The sequence below is a fragment of the Culicoides brevitarsis genome, chromosome 2 (assembly GCF_036172545.1).
Source record: "Culicoides brevitarsis isolate CSIRO-B50_1 chromosome 2, AGI_CSIRO_Cbre_v1, whole genome shotgun sequence".
NCBI lineage: Eukaryota > Metazoa > Arthropoda > Insecta > Diptera > Ceratopogonidae > Culicoides > Culicoides brevitarsis.
The window spans coordinates 8,089,727-8,107,599 of NC_087086.1; the positions used below are offsets into that span (position 1 = coordinate 8,089,727).

The 17,873-nt window shown below is 29.5% G+C and overlaps 1 protein-coding gene across 1 annotated transcript; it reads right to left on the bottom strand.

Annotated features, from left to right (window-relative positions):
• Window positions 1-246: 246 nt before the first annotated feature.
• On the bottom strand, window positions 247-4,515 carry LOC134831748 (uncharacterized). Its single transcript, XM_063845558.1, has 2 exons — window positions 4,393-4,515; window positions 247-2,941 (listed from the first exon to the last, which is right to left on the bottom strand). Exon 2 carries the CDS (start codon window positions 2,836-2,838, stop codon window positions 337-339), a length of 2,502 nt encoding a protein of 833 aa, XP_063701628.1. The 5' UTR covers window positions 2,839-2,941; window positions 4,393-4,515; the 3' UTR covers window positions 247-336.
• Between the last annotated feature and the right edge of the window lie 13,358 nt (window positions 4,516-17,873).

Here is a 17,873-nt window from a genome sequence, read left to right on the forward strand (position 1 = left end):
ACTGAACACTCTGTATGTCTATCACAAATGTCACAAAAAAAAAATAAATAAATAAAAATAAAAAATGGATGCAGATTTTCCCCATTTTTCGTGCATAAAAATTTATTTATTTAAATTTTATGTCATGTCTAACTAGCCTACCCTGTGTGTGTTGTTGTTGTAAAGACTTATCATGCCTAACGACATTTATTGTGGTTGATGTAAAATAACGTTAAAACCCTACGCTCGGTACTATAGTGCAACGGAATCATCAGACTTTAGTGGCTCTTGAAATGTGACTGTTTTTTGTGGTACGAGTTTTTTCTGTTGTAGCTGCTGCTGCTGTTGCTGCTGATGTCATATGTCGGAACAAGTATCTTGACTATCGCCAACATATCCCTCATCCGGACTATCCGCCAACGGACCCGATAAATGTTTCATTTGTTGTTGTTGTTGACTTTCCTCCTCTTCTTCGTCTTCTTCCTCCCGTAATTCGGGCATCGCGCAATTTGTCGTTGTGTCTGACGTTTGAGCACTAATTGATTTTTTCTGTACAGCTGATGAGGGGGGAGGCGGGGTAGGCGACGGCGATATGGTTTGTGACGCTGCCGAATATCGTTTTGTGGCTTCGTGAGCATTTTGTGTCTTGATCGGGATAATTTGGGAGGCATTTTGTTGCGTAAAGCCCGGAAGAACGGAAGGCCATTGTTGTTGTTGTTGTAATTGCGACGTGGGACTGATACAATAAGACGTTGTCACTTGCGTAACTTCGGTTTTGTATCCTTCGGGCGGCGACGGGAAATTACTCGTGTCTGTGGGAAGCGGTATAGCAACTGGCACATAAGGATACCCTTGAACGGTATACCGTACATCGGGAGCGTACGTTTGACACGTTTGGGTTTGTTGCGTCAGGAACTCCGTATCGGAAAACCGAACGGTATTTTGTTGATGATGCTTTTTATGGGGCAAAGTACGGTAATAATTTACAGGCGCGTTATTCGCGTTCATAGGAATTGGTTTACTAAATGCATATTCGGTCAACGGATATCCATTGGCGTCAAGGAAACATCCCGGATTCAAATGAACATCGACTTGATGTTGATACATGTCACGCGGAACTCCTCGAGGAAGTGTTCCGGTATTAAATCGCGCGGGAATCGGTCTCACAAGTTGCACGCCATACCCGGGCGGCGGCAAAAATTCCTGCATGTCATTCGTAGTACATGGCACAGCCGATGAGGGCGCTGCACTCGTTTCAGTTTTATCTGAATCCGAATCGTTTTTAATGCCACGTGCTTCGGCGTCGTTTATCAGATCGGGATTCGGATCGATCGTTGGATGATTACCACGTGACGACATCACGTACTGCGACGAATTATTATTGCCGCTATTACTAATTCCTAAACCTAGGGGAACATCACTAACATTCATATTTTGCGAATTACTCGCTGCTATGTACAACATCATCTCCTGCGGATTATTATCGGTAATTAAAATGCTGCCATTCAGTTTGGAGCACGTTAGAGTGTCATTCATATCGACATCATTTGCCGCAATAGAAGCGCATTTTTGTCCCGTCGCATCCAGCTGAAAGGCAAGATCTTTTTTCCGTTTGCGACTTGTCTGGGTCTTTTGGCGACAGCGACACACGAGAATGCAAATTGTCAACAAAAATATCACGACGATGCAGATGGCGCCAACGCCGAGTAACACAAAATACTCGTACGGAAAAGTAACTTGTTCGACAATGGGTTCTTCTTTTATCACAACTCGTACGGTGAAGTTGGCTTCAGTTCTCCCGCCCGCATTATCGGCGACACAAACATAAGTCCCATTGTTGTCAGCACTCACGTCGTTTATGTACAAAATTGTTTGTTTATGCCACGTTTTGTTCGTGCCATTGGGCCCTATGATGTCATAGAACAAATGTGAATCGCCATCTGGCGTCATTAATGTTTCGTTTGTCGATTGAATTAGTTGTCCCTGAAACCACCACGAGATGTCGGGTTCAGGCGTGCCTTTAATTACGCATTTCAACGATAGATTGCGTCCCTCAGACACTTCGATAAAAAAGGCATTTGGCTCAATTTCGGGCATGCATGCGAGTTCGCCCACTTTTACGTGTTTTATCACGCGCCCCGACATTTTCGTGGGCGATAGACATTTTGGTTCTTCCTGCTGCGGCACATTGAACCGATTTAGCCACGTGTGAATGTCAATCAAGTTACAATCGCAATTCCATCGATTGCCTTGCAAATTGATGCCATGCAGCGTCGTTGGCAGTATGTTACTACCTTGAATCGTTTGGATGCGATTCCCGTCGAGACGTAGCCATTCGATGCTATCTAACCCGATGAATGCGCCGTCATGCACTACTTCGACTTGGCAATTACTCATTTCGAGTGTCGCCAAATACGTGAGATGTCGAAATGCCGCCATCCGTATTTCCTTAATTGGATTTCCGTTGAGTATGAGACGCATAAGTGACGCATAGTCAACAAAAGATTCCGTCGGAATTTGACTAATGACATTTTCACTGAGATCTAGTTCGACTAAATTTGTGAGGCCCTGAAAGGCGCGATCGTGAATCTTGAAAATTTGATTTCGTGCCAGGTAGATTTTTTGCAAGTTCGTTAAGCTCATTTTCATGAAGCGTTCGCTCTGGAGAATTGTCAAGCTGTTGCCGCTAAAGTTGAGGACTTGAGTGCCGTGATCCATGCCATCGGGAATGCGTGTGAGATATTTGCCGCCACATTCGACAGTTTGTTTGCCGCCTTTCCATTTGCACAGACACATTTCCGATGGGCAGCCAACTACCACGGCAAACGTGATTGACACGAGAAGGTAGATTAGAAACATCTTGGCGTTGTTTTAATTGCTTTCGACTTGATTACTTTTTTTTGTGTGTGTGTCTCTATTTTGATGTGCTTATCGATTTTGTGTTAGAGATGACAACATTGACCTACATTGAGAACAAAAAAACGAGAAAAAAGACACAAAAGATTGATTTTATTACATAATAATCGAACGATTTCTTAATATTATCTCTCTTTGAATAGTTTTTATTGCTTTTTTTCTTCATTTTTATCCAATTTTTATCAGAGAGAAAATGAAAAAAAAATAAGAGAGGGGAGTTTTTGGTTCGGAAATGAAGTTAATTGATAGCTGAGGGATAAAAATCGCATTAAAAAGACATCTTTGTGCCTTTGAGCTCATCAATAAATGGAAAATCAAATGAATTTCATTGCAGTTAAAGGTTTTACGTGTTACTTTGTACTTTTTATCAATTCAGCAAATTCAATAACAAAATAATTGATAAGCTTGAGGATTTTTGGTCAATGTTTAAGGTATAAATAATTCATGCTAAAATTCAAGTCAAAATTATTTTATATCGATCAGAATATTGACAATCTGTTTTTAAAAAAATATTAAAAAAAATAGTTAATCAATTAATTAAAAATAAATAAAATATTTATAAAAACTTAGACTAAAAAATTATATTTTCTAATATTAAGTTTAAAATTGTTTGACAAAAAAAAAATTAAATAAAAAAAAACAAAAATAATAATTTTTCGTATGAATTTTTTAGAATTTTGTAAAATGTTAATTTGAAAAATTAAATAATTTTTATAGATTTATAGATATTTTTTTTTGAACATTTTTAATAAATTATTTTTTTCAAATTAAAATTAAAAAAAAAAATTATTAAAAATGTAAAAAAAAACTATAAAAATTATTTAATTTTTCATTATTTAATTTAATTTTATTTTTTTGATCATTTTTTTTATTTTAATTCAAATGTTTAAATAAAACTTAAGAAAATATAAAGTTATAGAACGCGAATTTACAACAAATAATTTTTAAAATTCAAAAATATTTTCAAAAGTTATTAATTTTGATTTTACAAAATTTGTCAAAAATACATACTAAAAATTATAAATTTTTTTCACTTTTTTGATTTGTATTTATTTATTTTTTTTTTGAAAAAATTTTAAAATTTTAGGTAATTTAAATTAAATAATATTTTAAGTTTAAAAAATATTTTTTGCGAAAATATTTTTTTTTAATTTTTTTTTATTTTTATTTTTATTTCTCAAAATAAATATTTTATTTTTAAAATTAAAATTTATAAATTATTTATTTAATTATAAAATTTATATTAATTTAAAGAAATAAATAAAATAAATAATTAAATAAATAATAATTATTATTTTAATATTTAATTATTTTTTTATCAATTCGTTTATAATAAAATTTGAACTTTTTGTTTAAAATTTATTTAAATTTCATTAGAATTTCAAAAGTACTAAAATAACACGTTAGCCCATTTAAGTACCATTAGCTCCTCCGCTATTTACATAATTTAATATAAACATTCCATTTTTCGCGCAATAAATAATAATGACGACTTACCTAAAGCATTTCCCATTTTTTTTTTGCGGGTGTCTCTCTCTCGTTTTTTTTTTCAGCTATGGTTTGTCGTCGTCGTTTGTTGCCGAATCGAACGTTATTTACAATTATTATTATTTATGTATTCGTTTTACGTGCTTTTCACAATGAATAATATTCTTTGTTTATTTAAATATTATTATTTTGTTCCACAATAATTTTATATTTTACATTTTATTTGTTCATTTATTTTGTTTTCGTGCCGTGTTGAAAAAATTGTTTGTTACACGTGTGTTTTCGATAAAATTTATATTTTTGCCAAACGAGTTTTGCACGAAAAAAAAACAGAATCACGTCTATTTATTTACTGCTGTTTATTATTCTATTTCTTTACACATAATTTTTCATTTTGCGTTTCATGGTTGCCCTGAAATTTTATGTTTCGCTAAAAAAAAGTTATTTTCACTATTTGTCAATGTTGTTGTTGGTTACCTCGCGACAAACTCGAGTGTTATCATTTTTTTTCTTACTTTACACAAACACAGTTAAACACGAGTCTTTCTCGTGGCATGTCCTGATCGTCGACATTTGTTCAACATTATTGTTCCTGTGTTCCACAAAGAGGGTTATGTGAGACCTGTAGGCGGAATTTTTTTATCCTTTGTTAAACTTGTGCATTGTTTGAAGTTTCATTCACTTTTTTTTACACTGTTTTCTTGTTATTTTTCCTCTTTTTCAACATCATTTTTTAATTCATTATTTTTCTTTTTATTTTTTTCAGTTACACACGACGACACTCATGATCCATGCTCTTTATTCTCGGAGTTCTTATCGTCATTATGGTCATTACGATTGTTACTGCTGCTATTCGTGAAAACACAAAGAAAGCACATGATAAATAGCAGTTTCAGTATTTCAAACATGGTGAAGTCGCTTTGTCAACCACACGTTCCGTCTTTTGTTCTACTGCCGATAAATGATATTGGAAAATGAGAACGAAATATGATCCAGAGAGAGAGAGAGGAAAAGTTGGAAACAATTTCAATTGATGTTCAATGATCCGGTAATGATATTGTTGATGTCATTCTTCGGTTCGTTGTTGTTCACTTTGACATGTTTTCCCCTTCTCGATTTTTGCGTTACTTTGCATAACCGCTCGTCACCATGAAGAAAGAAATCAGTTGCTCTGTGTGATGTTGCTTAATGTACCAGTGAGTTGAATGATTTAAATAACAAAGCAGGACACGTGTTGTTTGCTTTTTTCCCTGTAAATAAATAAAACGCGAAAGAAAACATTTATTAGAATAATTGCCACTGTTTACTTGCGGATTTCAAGGAAAATATTTCAATTTTTTTTTCAGTCTGCGAACTTAACAAGACTTTTTTTTATGAAAAAAAAAAAGAAAAAAGGGCAAAAAATAAACGAATTAAATAATAATGAAAAATTACGTGTCAAAAATAAAATGAAAAATTTTTACAACTCAACTCAGGAGGAGAACTTTCTGTCTTCACACAATTTCTCATACATTTTTTCTTTTCTATTTTTTTTTCATTTTTTTTTATCAAGATAAATCTACAGCTGGAGCCAAGTAAGAGTTTATTTTTGTTCCTTATGCTTCACATTATATTTAGTTTAATAATATAATAATAAAAAAAAGTAATAACGAAATAAGGATTCATCGCACAATTTCATAATGACGCGAAAAAATAACAGTGCTGACTCATGGGAGGGAATCGCACAAAAAAAAAAATATAAAAAAATGTATTGCAGAAACAAATTAATATTCTGATATTAATGCGTTTTTTGCTTCATATACTTTTTGAGGTTTAAAGGACATTTCTTTAATTGAAAAAAAAATATATTTTTCATTCAAAGAAATGTCTGTCTGTTTATTCTGCTTATCAAAAAATTTAAGATTTTATATTAATTTTTTTAATATATTAATATATATTTAATATATAGGTTTAAATATTTTTTTTTATATTTTTTTTAAATACATTTTTTAATATATATTTTTTTAATATTTTTTTTAAATATTTTTTTTTTATATTTTTTTTAATATTTTTTTTTATATTTTTTTTATTTTTTTTAATATTTTTTTTAATATTTTTTTTTAATATTTTTTTTATATATTTTTTTTAAATATTTTTTTTAAATATTTTTTTAAATATTTTTTTTAATATTTTTTTTAAATATTTTTTTTAATATATTTTTTTTTAATATTTTTTTTAATATTTTTTTTAATATATTTTTTTTAATATTTTTTTTAATATTTGTTTTTAGGTAAAAATATTGATTTTATATAAGAAATTATTGTTCTATGGAATCTGATGGAAGTTGTTAAAACAATCAACCATGTAAGTATTTTTTTTATTTTTTGTTAAAATACTTAACAACTTAACTTGAATCGATGTTTTATATTTTTGTAGATAACTAATTTTCCAAAAGTTTTTATGCTACTACTTTGGATATTTTTAAAAGAGAACTGAAACGAAGTATTTTTGAAGAGAGCGATATTTTCTATGAATTATCTCCTTTTAAGATTTTGAATTAAGTAGAAGTATAATAGTAGGCTATCGAACCAAACTAGTCAAAGGACTTCCTTCTTATTTACGTCAGAATTTTTTCTTTTAGTTAAATGAAAGGCTTTAAAACTTGTTAAAGTATTATTGAAGACCAGTCAGAATATTTGAACAATTCGTGACGTTAAAGTAATTAAATTTTCAAAAATTATGAAAATGACAAAATTCATCAATTTTGACTAAAGTAGCTTACAAGTACCTATAAGTAGCTTTGTCGAAGTTCATATGTAACTTACATGTTCATTTAATAACATCAAAGAGCATTTTGACTATCTTCTTAAAATTATTCATCAAAAATACGCTCAAATCTTTTCCTTCTTCCATCAAGTTTCATTTTTTTTTCATCTCAGAACAATTCAAAACTGCGACCATCGCCATTGTGAAGCAAAAAAATTATATACCACACAAATTTAATGGCATAATTTTTTATTTTTTTTTTCTTCTGTCATCCTATTTTAACTCCCACGACACTCTTCACTCATTTTTATTACCACACACATTGTGGTTGGGCAAAGCCATCATCATTTCAACTGCCATTAGGATACCTCTCACACACAAAAAGACCCGAGAGCCATCAGAGAGATAAAAAAAAGCAAAAAATCAAATGATTATCATTATCATTACACGATTGATTGATTTTATGAAATGATGTCCCCTCCTTTTTAATGCCATATTATATATTTTAATCGCGTGACAAATTCCAATGATGTCAGATTTTTTTTTCTTTTTTTTTTTGATTATCGAATCGGTAGAAAATTTCATATTTTAAGTAACTCTTCGTTGTTCAAAAAATTTGGTGTCCCCAATTGTACCATTTTTATTGATTTGTTGTTTGTGCCTCGTGTCTTTCTCCTTTTTATAGCGTGCTCGTTTTCTCCATCAAAGTACACTAAAAATCACTAATAACATTATTATCTCATATTTCATCCGAAAATAGTGGCGGCGACATTTTTCGTATGTCTGACGTTACGTCGTCTCGCAGAAAAAAAAAGAAAATATTTTCTGCAAATTCATAATTTGTCTAAATGTGTTATCTCTTTTACTCTTGTTTTATTTATGTTTATTCCCTTTGAACTTTGAACGGAACGGAGAGAAGGAAACGTGTGTATTGTAATGTTTTGTTGTTGTCGTCGCCTGTCGGTGTATTCCGTTTCGATTACTTTGCTGGCGACATCGAGGCTATTATATCGCTTCGTACTGAAGAGATTTTTTTTTGTTGTTTTCCGAAGAAAAGTGGTAACGTGATAATGTTTGTTAACTAATGGAAGTTTTTTTTTTCATGCAACACTAATTAAGCGTTCAGTTGGGGAAACTTTTACGACAAACAGGATGACAGCAAAGTATGCTTTATTGACATTTTTCTGCTGAATTTTGCTCAAAGTGAAGCAGGATGAAATTTTTCGATGGAAAGAATTTTTTTATCAAATTCTTTGCTTGTAAATTTCTCAAAGAGAAGTAGAACAAAGACTGCTTTATTTTGCATTTTTAGTCCTTAATGAAGTGACGCTTAAGAAGTAATATACTTCTAAGAATTTCGGAACGAAAGTCTTTGTCAATATTTGAAAGCATATTTCGAAGAAAAGTATTTAAAAAGTTTTCTTTGGTCTATTGATGTAAACTATGAGTCAAAAAATGATGAATTTTACCAAAAATTGAAATTGGTTAAAGACAAAGAACGAGGTAAACAAATCGAAAATGGAAACTTTGGAAGAAGATATATTATAACCTTAATAACGATATATCGTTCTGAAGTTTCCATTTTCCAACACGTGATATAATAATTTTCCTCGTTCTTTGTTATTGACCAATTTCAATATTTGAATATGTAAAATTCATCAATTTGTGATCAATCAGACCAAAGAAAAACTTTTTATATACTCTCTTTCTTCTTTAATATGCTTTCAAATATTGACAAAGATCAAATACTGATCCGAAATTTCATAGATCTTTCAAGATAAACTTTGGCGGGAAAAATTATTTTTGAATTTTGGCGGGAAAAATTACTTTTGAATTTTGGCGGGAATAATTTATTTTTGAATTTTGGCGGGAAAAAATATTTTTGAATTTTGGCGGGAAATAATTTTTTTGAATTTTGGCGGGAAAATGACTTTTTTGAATTTTGGCGGGAAAATAACTTTTGAATTTTGGCGGAAATTCAGCGAAGTTTTAAACTTATGGTTTCATAATATTTTTTAAGGCAAGTCATATTATCAAAATGAATGAAAATTTCGATCTTAAATTTACAAATATAAAATTGATCTTTTTTTCGACCCAAATTCGACCAAATCCAAAACTCATAAGGATTCAATTAACCTCTCGAGATAATCCATGACGAGGTTAATTGAATCCTTCAAAGTACAAATGAAAAACTCACCCCTTTTTGCAAATTCACAGTTAGCATTTCAAACAATCATAAATTCTCGGAATGTTTTTGAAATTTATGGAACGCCTCATTTGCACAAAAGCCACGCCAAATGTCTGACTGGCAGATATGAACTGATGAAAACGCAATTGGAATCGTTTAAAGCATCATCAATAATGCAAAGGATTTATATAGCCAGTCATTTCCAACAATTGAATATTAAATGTCAGACCATTAAGCCATAAATTTCTCGTTCTCTCTGCTTCATTTTCTCTCGGCTACTTGTGTTCTTTGCTTTGCAAAATTTTCCCATCGCCGCCACCGCCGCACGTATAATCAAAATCGTTTATGTCTTGTAAGCTGCTTACTTGTAAAGCCGCAGCAACGCAACTTCTCTAATGTTTTTTTTTGTTCTTCTTCATTTTTTTCAGACAGACAGAGACATAGAGAGAGAAGAACACATTTTGTGAAGGCAAGTAAGAGTTATTGTTATGCACCATTAATCCACAACGTCATTTTGCTTTCTTCTTTTATCTTTGCAGCGGTCCCGTTATAATAATAATGCAAAAACGATTTTGCAAAAAGAAGATTTACTGCAACAAATGCGTTCGTTACCTATTTTTCCCGAAAGCTTTTCATCGTCCTCCGTTGTAATATCTTTAGTTTTGTCATTCGCTTAAGCTCATATACTTTCAGATGTCATTAAATAGACATTTTATATGGTTTAGGAACATCCATTGTGAATGTCTCTCTCTTTGTTGCTTTACATTTGTTTCCACGCGACACTCGAGAGATAATTTTAATATATTTTTGAGTTAAATACAGGTGCGCCCGAATGTCAAACAAATACGCAGAAATGACTCGTGATGAGAAAAAAACAGAGAGAGACAGAGGAAAGGACGTAGCAGCAGGATTTATGCACTAAAAAAGGGATAATGGCTTTGTGTGCAAACAGAAAGGATACCTTTGCATTGTTTTTGGAAGTTGATGTAATTGAAATCGACATTAACGAGGAATGGCTTGAGGGCAGTTTTTGTATTCCTTTTGTTTGATGGAGTTGAGTTGTAGCACTAATGGCGGTTTCTACGTTTTCATTTGTTTGAAACAGGGACTATTGTTTGAGCAAAGGATGAAATAAGAGTCGGTTGAATAATAACAAGATAGGCTTCGGGACTTTTGTAAGTTTCTGTACAGCCTCAGTCCATATTTTAATGATAATTTTAGCTCATTAAGGAATTTGAATTTCTTTTTTTTTTAGTGAACTTAAATCAAAACAGGGAGAAGTTAAAAGCTTTCATATTAAGGATAGAGGTTCAGAATTTCCGAATGGACTTCCAAAAGTATTCAGTAAGTAATTTATGGATATAAAAAGGTGTCAAATTAATCTCTTAAGTTGTTAAATTAAATCCTCATGGGATTTAATTTAACGTTTTAAGAGGTTATTTTGACTCCTTTTCAATTTTGCTCGTTTTGAGGTTAATTTTATTCTTTTCGGAGAAATTAACCTTAATAAGTTGGATGAAAAAAACCAAAAATTGACTTCCTTTAAAATACTTGAATGAAGAAAAATGATAAGGAAGAATCAAAGTCCTTCAAGCTTTGAAAAAGTAGCAAGGGCGGATCCAGGGAGCTCTGAAGGATGGGGCAAAAAAATTGTCTTTTTTGTAACTTTTAGTACATTTTGAGCAGAAAAAGGGGGGCAAATCAATTAAAATTGGCTTTTTTGTCAATTTTCGGGTCCTTTTTGTCAATTTTTCGATATTTTTGTTATTTTTAGTATACTTTGAGCGGAAAGGGGGGGGGGCAAATACCCACCATGCCCCCCCCCCCCTGGATCCGCCCTTGAAAAGTAGTAACTTTAGACTTCGAGAAAAGCAAAAAATTCATTTTGAATCAAAGATTTTGATGAATACAAAAAAAAAAATCAAAGTTTAAACTTTATTTGAAAGCTTACTTTAAGCAAAAATCGTCTTTTGATAAAATTTCTCAAGAAATTGATAATCCTTAAGTTTAATTAAAAAAACCTTTCAGACAGCTATGTTTAATCCAACATGGAAAGTTTTGCCGCCTTTTAGTAAATAATCCAATTCCGAAAAGTCTGGCATCGACATCATACTCAACTCATATCAGACAAATTGCAATTAATTGAACCAATCAAGTAAAATATTCCTCCAGCTAGCTAAAGACACTTCATAAATCACATTTCATGATCGGCAATTATTAAAATATCAATCTTGCAAAAATTCTCGGAAAATCTATCAGTTGCTTTTGTAACTTTTGTTTGCCTTTCAAACTATTTCAACAGTAATTGCTTTTCAAGAAAAAGCCATCAATTGCATCCATTACTGAAAAAATCTAGAAGCAAAATCCTTTTGCCGTTATTCCATTAAGGAAACCCCTTTTGATGTATTGGACATCAAAAGAAAATTGAGCCGATCAAAAAAGCTTTTAGTTTTACCATTTTAAAGAATTTTTAATGTTTGACAATTTCAGTAGAAAAAATATTGTAATGGATTTTTGTTGAAGCAGTACTTAAACACTTTTATACAATAAAAGGCGATAAAAATCGAGATTTTGATCCAATTCACTTGTATGGTATTTGGAATAACGTAGATAATATTTTTAAAAGGATTCAGTGAATTGTGCAGCAGTCAGAGATAAATAGTGCTGATGCATATATGCGAAAAAATGTTTTTTTTTGCATAATACTCGGAATTTAAATCCAACCAAACGTAAATTATGGATCTTGTTTGGTTTTATGCGAAAGTTCTGTTACATATACGATAACTCTTGAACAAGTATGGCGATGATGATGGCATTTTACAAAAAATATTTAAATATTTATGTAAGCAGTAAGTTTTTTTTTGTTATTTTTTTTAAATTTTATTTAAATTCTTTAAAAAAAATTTTTTTTTTAGGTTTATGGCCCAAAAATTATCAAACAAATCGTTAAAATGATGAAAAATTACCCAATTCACATTATGAATTTTTAGCCCAATGCACAATTTAAATTGTTCACTTTCCAAGATAAAGCTTTTAAGCTTATATATTACTTCAATTAATTCAAACCAAGCATATAAAAACTTTTTTTTTTCAGAAAGCCCAATGCACATTTTCAGTTATTGCCCCAATGCAAAGTGCAAAAAATTTTAAAATAAAGAAATAAAGCTTATTTAGCTTTAATATTATTCCAATTAATTCAAACCAAGCACATTCAAAATTTTTTTGATTAAATTGACCACGTGGTTAATTTTTCAAAATTCACATTGGGTCAAAAATTTGTATTAAGCTTATAAATAAAATGTGCATTGTAATTTCTGAAAAAAAATTAAAATATTTAAAATTTTATTTAAAATTTTCAGAAAACCCAATGCACATTTTATTTTTAGATAATTTAAAAATTTTCGACCCAATGCGAATTTCGAAAAAATTAACCACGTGACCTAAAAAAGCGCGTAAATTCATTCAACGACAAAACTCAAACCAATATTGGTTGCATAAAAAATGGAGTAGACACCGCATACCCCAATCAACATCAGAGCGGTATCATCGTGATGCATATTGAAATTGATCAACAACGAAAAAAAGGGGTAAGAGAACTGGGCTGTGATATTTTTACCTCTTTATCGGATGTTTTAAATGATTCAAATGTGAACCCTTTTTTTGTGTCGGATGATTTAAAATAACAGCGCACAAAAAAAAAATTGTATATCGCCAAACCGACACCATCACCATTGAATTGCACAAAAAAATGCTCGCTACTGCTAAAAGTATGAATAATTAATATCTGGAAATGGATTTCCAATTATTTACGTTCATGAGTGAGCAGTAAATATGCGCTGCGTACAAAATCTGTATAGTTAAATGAATTCCGTGGGGAGATGAAACGAGGCAACTACGGAAGAAACACAGACTGCGATCCAATGATACCATTTTTGTTCGTTTTCTCGTCCTACACCGAAAAATGTTTGTACGGCAAATGGAATGATTAATCACGGGCGGGTGAATCCAATCGATTTTTTTCTTTCTCCGTCGCACTATCGAGACGGGGGAACTGAGCGGAGACATGCAAAAGGAAATGTTTGATCAACAAAATCACATCCTTGATGATTTGATTGCGGCGAAACAAATGTCATTTTTCACGCTCCATCGATATGTTCTGCCATTACACACATTGACAAAATTTCAATCTATCACGCTCGGATCGGATTGCAGGCGAGAACGAGAACCATCTCCGTTGATTAATGACCATTCATTTAATATATCGGCTCATTTTGGTTTATTTTTTCTCTTCTCTTCCTCTTCATTCGCTTCGTTCTCATTATTTTTTATTGCAAAAAGCAAGAAGTATTCCCCAAAGTACCAAGGTCATAGATTAGCGAATCGTCATTTCTCTATTAGGCAATGCGAGAAAGGCACGAAACACAAACAAACGGAGAAAAGAAGAGAAAATGACCCAATTTGGGACAATTGTCTGCTGTACCGTTAGACATATTTGACGTTTGATGCCGTTTATATCTCTTTGCCGCATTTTTCGCAGAGAAAGACGAGAAAGAAATAAAAGAAAATTTATAAAACGTCGCATCGTCTCGTTCTGCCATGAAAGAAAAAAAAGAGTCGTAGAGCAAAAAAATATTCATATATTCCACATTTGGAACAAAACAAAAAATAAAACATGATCCAATGCGTGTTGACAATTTATTTTTTTGCCTTTTTTTTATCAGTCGTCGGAGAAATTTTTGAGACACACAAAATTCCGAGACTTTAATCTAATGTCATTACGAAATATGGGTACCTTTGAGAGATGGCATCACGATTACAAGTTGAACGTCACTTCACAGAGTCATTCACAGCAATTGTCAAAAATTTTCACATACATCCGTGAGTAGCGGAAAATGTATATAAACTATACAAGACGATATTTATTCGCAATTTACGTGACGTGACTATGTTTTTTTTTATCACATTTCGGGTTAGGAATTTTTTTTCGTATATTGAACGTTTTGTTGTCTTTTTTTTACGGAAATTCATAAAAATTTAAATAAAAAATAAAATTAAACTAAATGAGATGAAAAATAAATAAACAAATTTATTAAAATAATTTAAGAAATTAAAAAAAAAAATAAGAAAATTAAAAATGTTAGAAATTTATGATCTTTTAACTTTATAAAAAATTAAAATATTTGAAGAAAATTTATAAAAATGGGAAAACATGAAAAATTTTTCATGCAAGTAATTAAAAATTAAAGAAAATTCATAAAAAAATTAATAAAAAATTTTAGTCCAATATAAATATTTTTAAAAAAATTTAAAGAATTTTAAACAAAAATCATGAATTTTTAAAAAATGATAAGAAAATTTTTAAAATTAAGAAAACTCGAAAAATAATTTTTTATACGAATTATGATAAAAAAAAATTACAAATTTTTAAAATCTTACAAAACAAAAAAAAAAATTACAAATTTCAATAAAAGAAAAATTAATTTAATGTGTTTTAAGAAAAAAATTAGAAAATTTTGAAAAAATTATAATATTGCAGATTAATTTTTTAATAATTATTTTAAATATTAAGATAAAAAATTTAGATATTCTTGCAAATAAAATAAATTAAAAAAAAAATTAATAAAAATAAATAAAAAATTATTTTAAAAAATTAAAAAAATCTTTAAATTGATAAAAATAATAAAATTAAAATACTTAAAAAAAAAATAATTATTTATTTTTAACCTGAAAAAATAAAATGTATTCTTCATTTCACGACAACTTTATATAAACTCAACTCGTTTCTGTATTTTTCATTTTAGTAGATATATTTTATTTTATTTTATTCAACATTTCTAGTTCAAATTGAGCATTGTGTTATTTTTATTGGTGTCATATAGTATCGAATATTGCTGCTGTTGCGTAAAAAAAGGTAAATAGCTGAGCACGATTCGGAATCAAAACACCGAAAATACAAAATAATTTCAAACATGAAATATTTCAATGACAAAAAAGGACAAATTTATGCCGATTGTTGTGAAATTTTTGGTAGCTTCGCGCGAGAGATGAAGAGGAAAAAAGTTAATAAATTAATTAGTCAATTTTATTGCATCAGTGAGCTTTTGAATAAATATAGTGAGAGCACGGAATGTCATGAAACAAAAAAAAAATCGAGCAATTTCACCTGATAAATGCAAACAAAAGAACCGTTTCCATTAAAATATAATCGAAAATGTTGTCTTTTGTCAATGGCGGGGATTTAATGAGATTTACAGGCAATATATTCGATTAAAATTGTTTTTTTTTTCAGTGAAATATAACAGGATTTTGAAAAAATATTTTTTTTGATTTATTTAAAAAAAAATAATTTATTAAAAATAAAAAAAAGAGATTTCAAAAATAAATTTTTTAAATTTTATAAAACTAAATGTGAAAAAAATAAAATTATAAAAAATTAAATAAAAAAATATTTTTTTTAAATTATAATTTAATTAAAATAAAAAAATTAATTAATTAATAATTAAAATATAAAAAAAAAATATTAAAAATAAAAATATTTAGGTAATTAAAAAATAAATTATAAAAAATTAATTATTAAATATTAAAATTTTTTAAGTAATTTAAATTTTTAATTATTAATTTAATTTAATTTTTTAATAATTAAAAATTAACATTATTTAAATATTTTTTTTTATTTATTTATAATTAAAAAAATTTTTTTTTTGATGAATAAAATTAATTTAAAATAAAGAAAAGCGATCATCTCCCAACTTTAAATAAAACAATAAGCCATGATTTTTTTGATCGCCCGCTGCTTTCTCAACTCACAGCACATAATGATAATTCATTCATTATCTCATTAATTTTATGCAAATATAATTATGGTTGACATTTTCTGTGTGCCAGAACAATCACGGACACGTGTCAAAACCAATTCTTTCGCTTTAATTAACCAAAATAAGCCGATATTTTGTTTTCATCCAAACAATCATGTTAAAAATTTATTTCCATGTTTTCTCATGAATAAAATTACTTTTCTATTTTATCACATGTGACCATTCAGAAATTTAGTTTTCTCCGAAATAATCTCCAGACATTAAACAAACAAGAAAAAAAAACGAATTTTCTTTTTTTTTCTCATCTTATTTGTCTAGCAGCAATTAGTGCCTAAACTACGGGATTATCTGTTTGTTTGATTTTGGGACATCACAGCTAATCCTCCGTGTGACACTGGCTTCTCATTAAAATTTAATAAAGTCAAACACACACGTGTCATGTCAACTACAAACCCGCAACTACATCGCCATTGCCGAAAATGTTGTTTGCACAAGTCTCGCGCCTTCGAGCTCACCAAAAAACACGCCACAATTTCATCATTAATCTCCATGAACGCAACGCAAAAAAAAACTAAAATAAATCATTTGATGACCGACCATGAACTACATTCACGAGCACGTTGGCGTGTAATAAGTTGACATATTGATTTCAGACACACATCAATTTCATCAGAAGGGAAAACAAAACATTTTCTCGGGAGAAGATCATAAATATAGAGATGAATGACGAGAAAAAAAAATTAATAAAGTGGAAGGTAAACAAAATAAATAATAATAAACACAACTTTTCTTACGGGATGGCAAGTCAACTAAAGAAAAATTACGACATGTGTTGAAAAAGGATTCAGTCTGAAACGAACGAAATTTTTTGTCGGATTTTGATATTATAAAAAAATTAAAATTTAGTTTTTCACATTTTCTTACTCCTCTTACTATTTCACAATTTTGTACTCCTCACGGATTTTTTTCCGTTAAAATTCAATTTTTTTTTTATTTTTTTACTCCTCATGTTGATGTACTCGAAAATATTAACTTAAATTAGACAATAAATATAAGATTTTTGATTAAATATTTTTTTTCACATTTTCGTACTCCTCATCGATATTTTTTACAAACTTGTACTCCTCATAGAATATTTTTTATTAATTAAGTTAAATCAACATAAGTTTGTTAGCAAAATTCAGATTTTACAGTTTTACTCCTCATTACACAATTTTGTACTCCTCATATCTAGAGATTTTTTAATAACTCAAAATATTAAAAAAAATAATTTAAAAATTTGAAATTTTTGTACTCCTCATGGATTCTTTATTGCACATTTGTGTTCCTCACAAATTAAAAATATTTTTTTAAATTTTTTTTTCAAGCAAGTTTTCTTAAAAAATCTTAAAATCTCACATTTATGTACTCCTCATAAAATTTTAATTCACAATTCCGTACTCCTCATTAATATTAAAAAAAATATTTAAATAAAAAAAAAATAAAATAAATAATTAAAAAAAAATATTTACATTAAAATTATAAAGACAAAATCTCCATCAAATTACCACATTTTTTCTTCGAAATGCGGTAAGAAAAAAAACTTCGGTCAAATATTCCCCTTTCTTTCGCCGTCTTCGTCTTATTTTTTTCTGTCACATGATCATGTCACACAAGAAAAAAGACATGCCAGTCTGAGTCTCGATTTAATATTAGTTTTGTTCGAATTTTTGTATAAACAAAGTCCTTTCTACCACTTCTTG

What these genes read in the sequence shown, in the direction of transcription:
- LOC134831748 (XM_063845558.1), bottom strand. Translation starts at nt 2,838, where the DNA reads ATGTTTCTAATCTACCTTCTCGTGTCAATCACGTTTGCCGTGGTAGTT.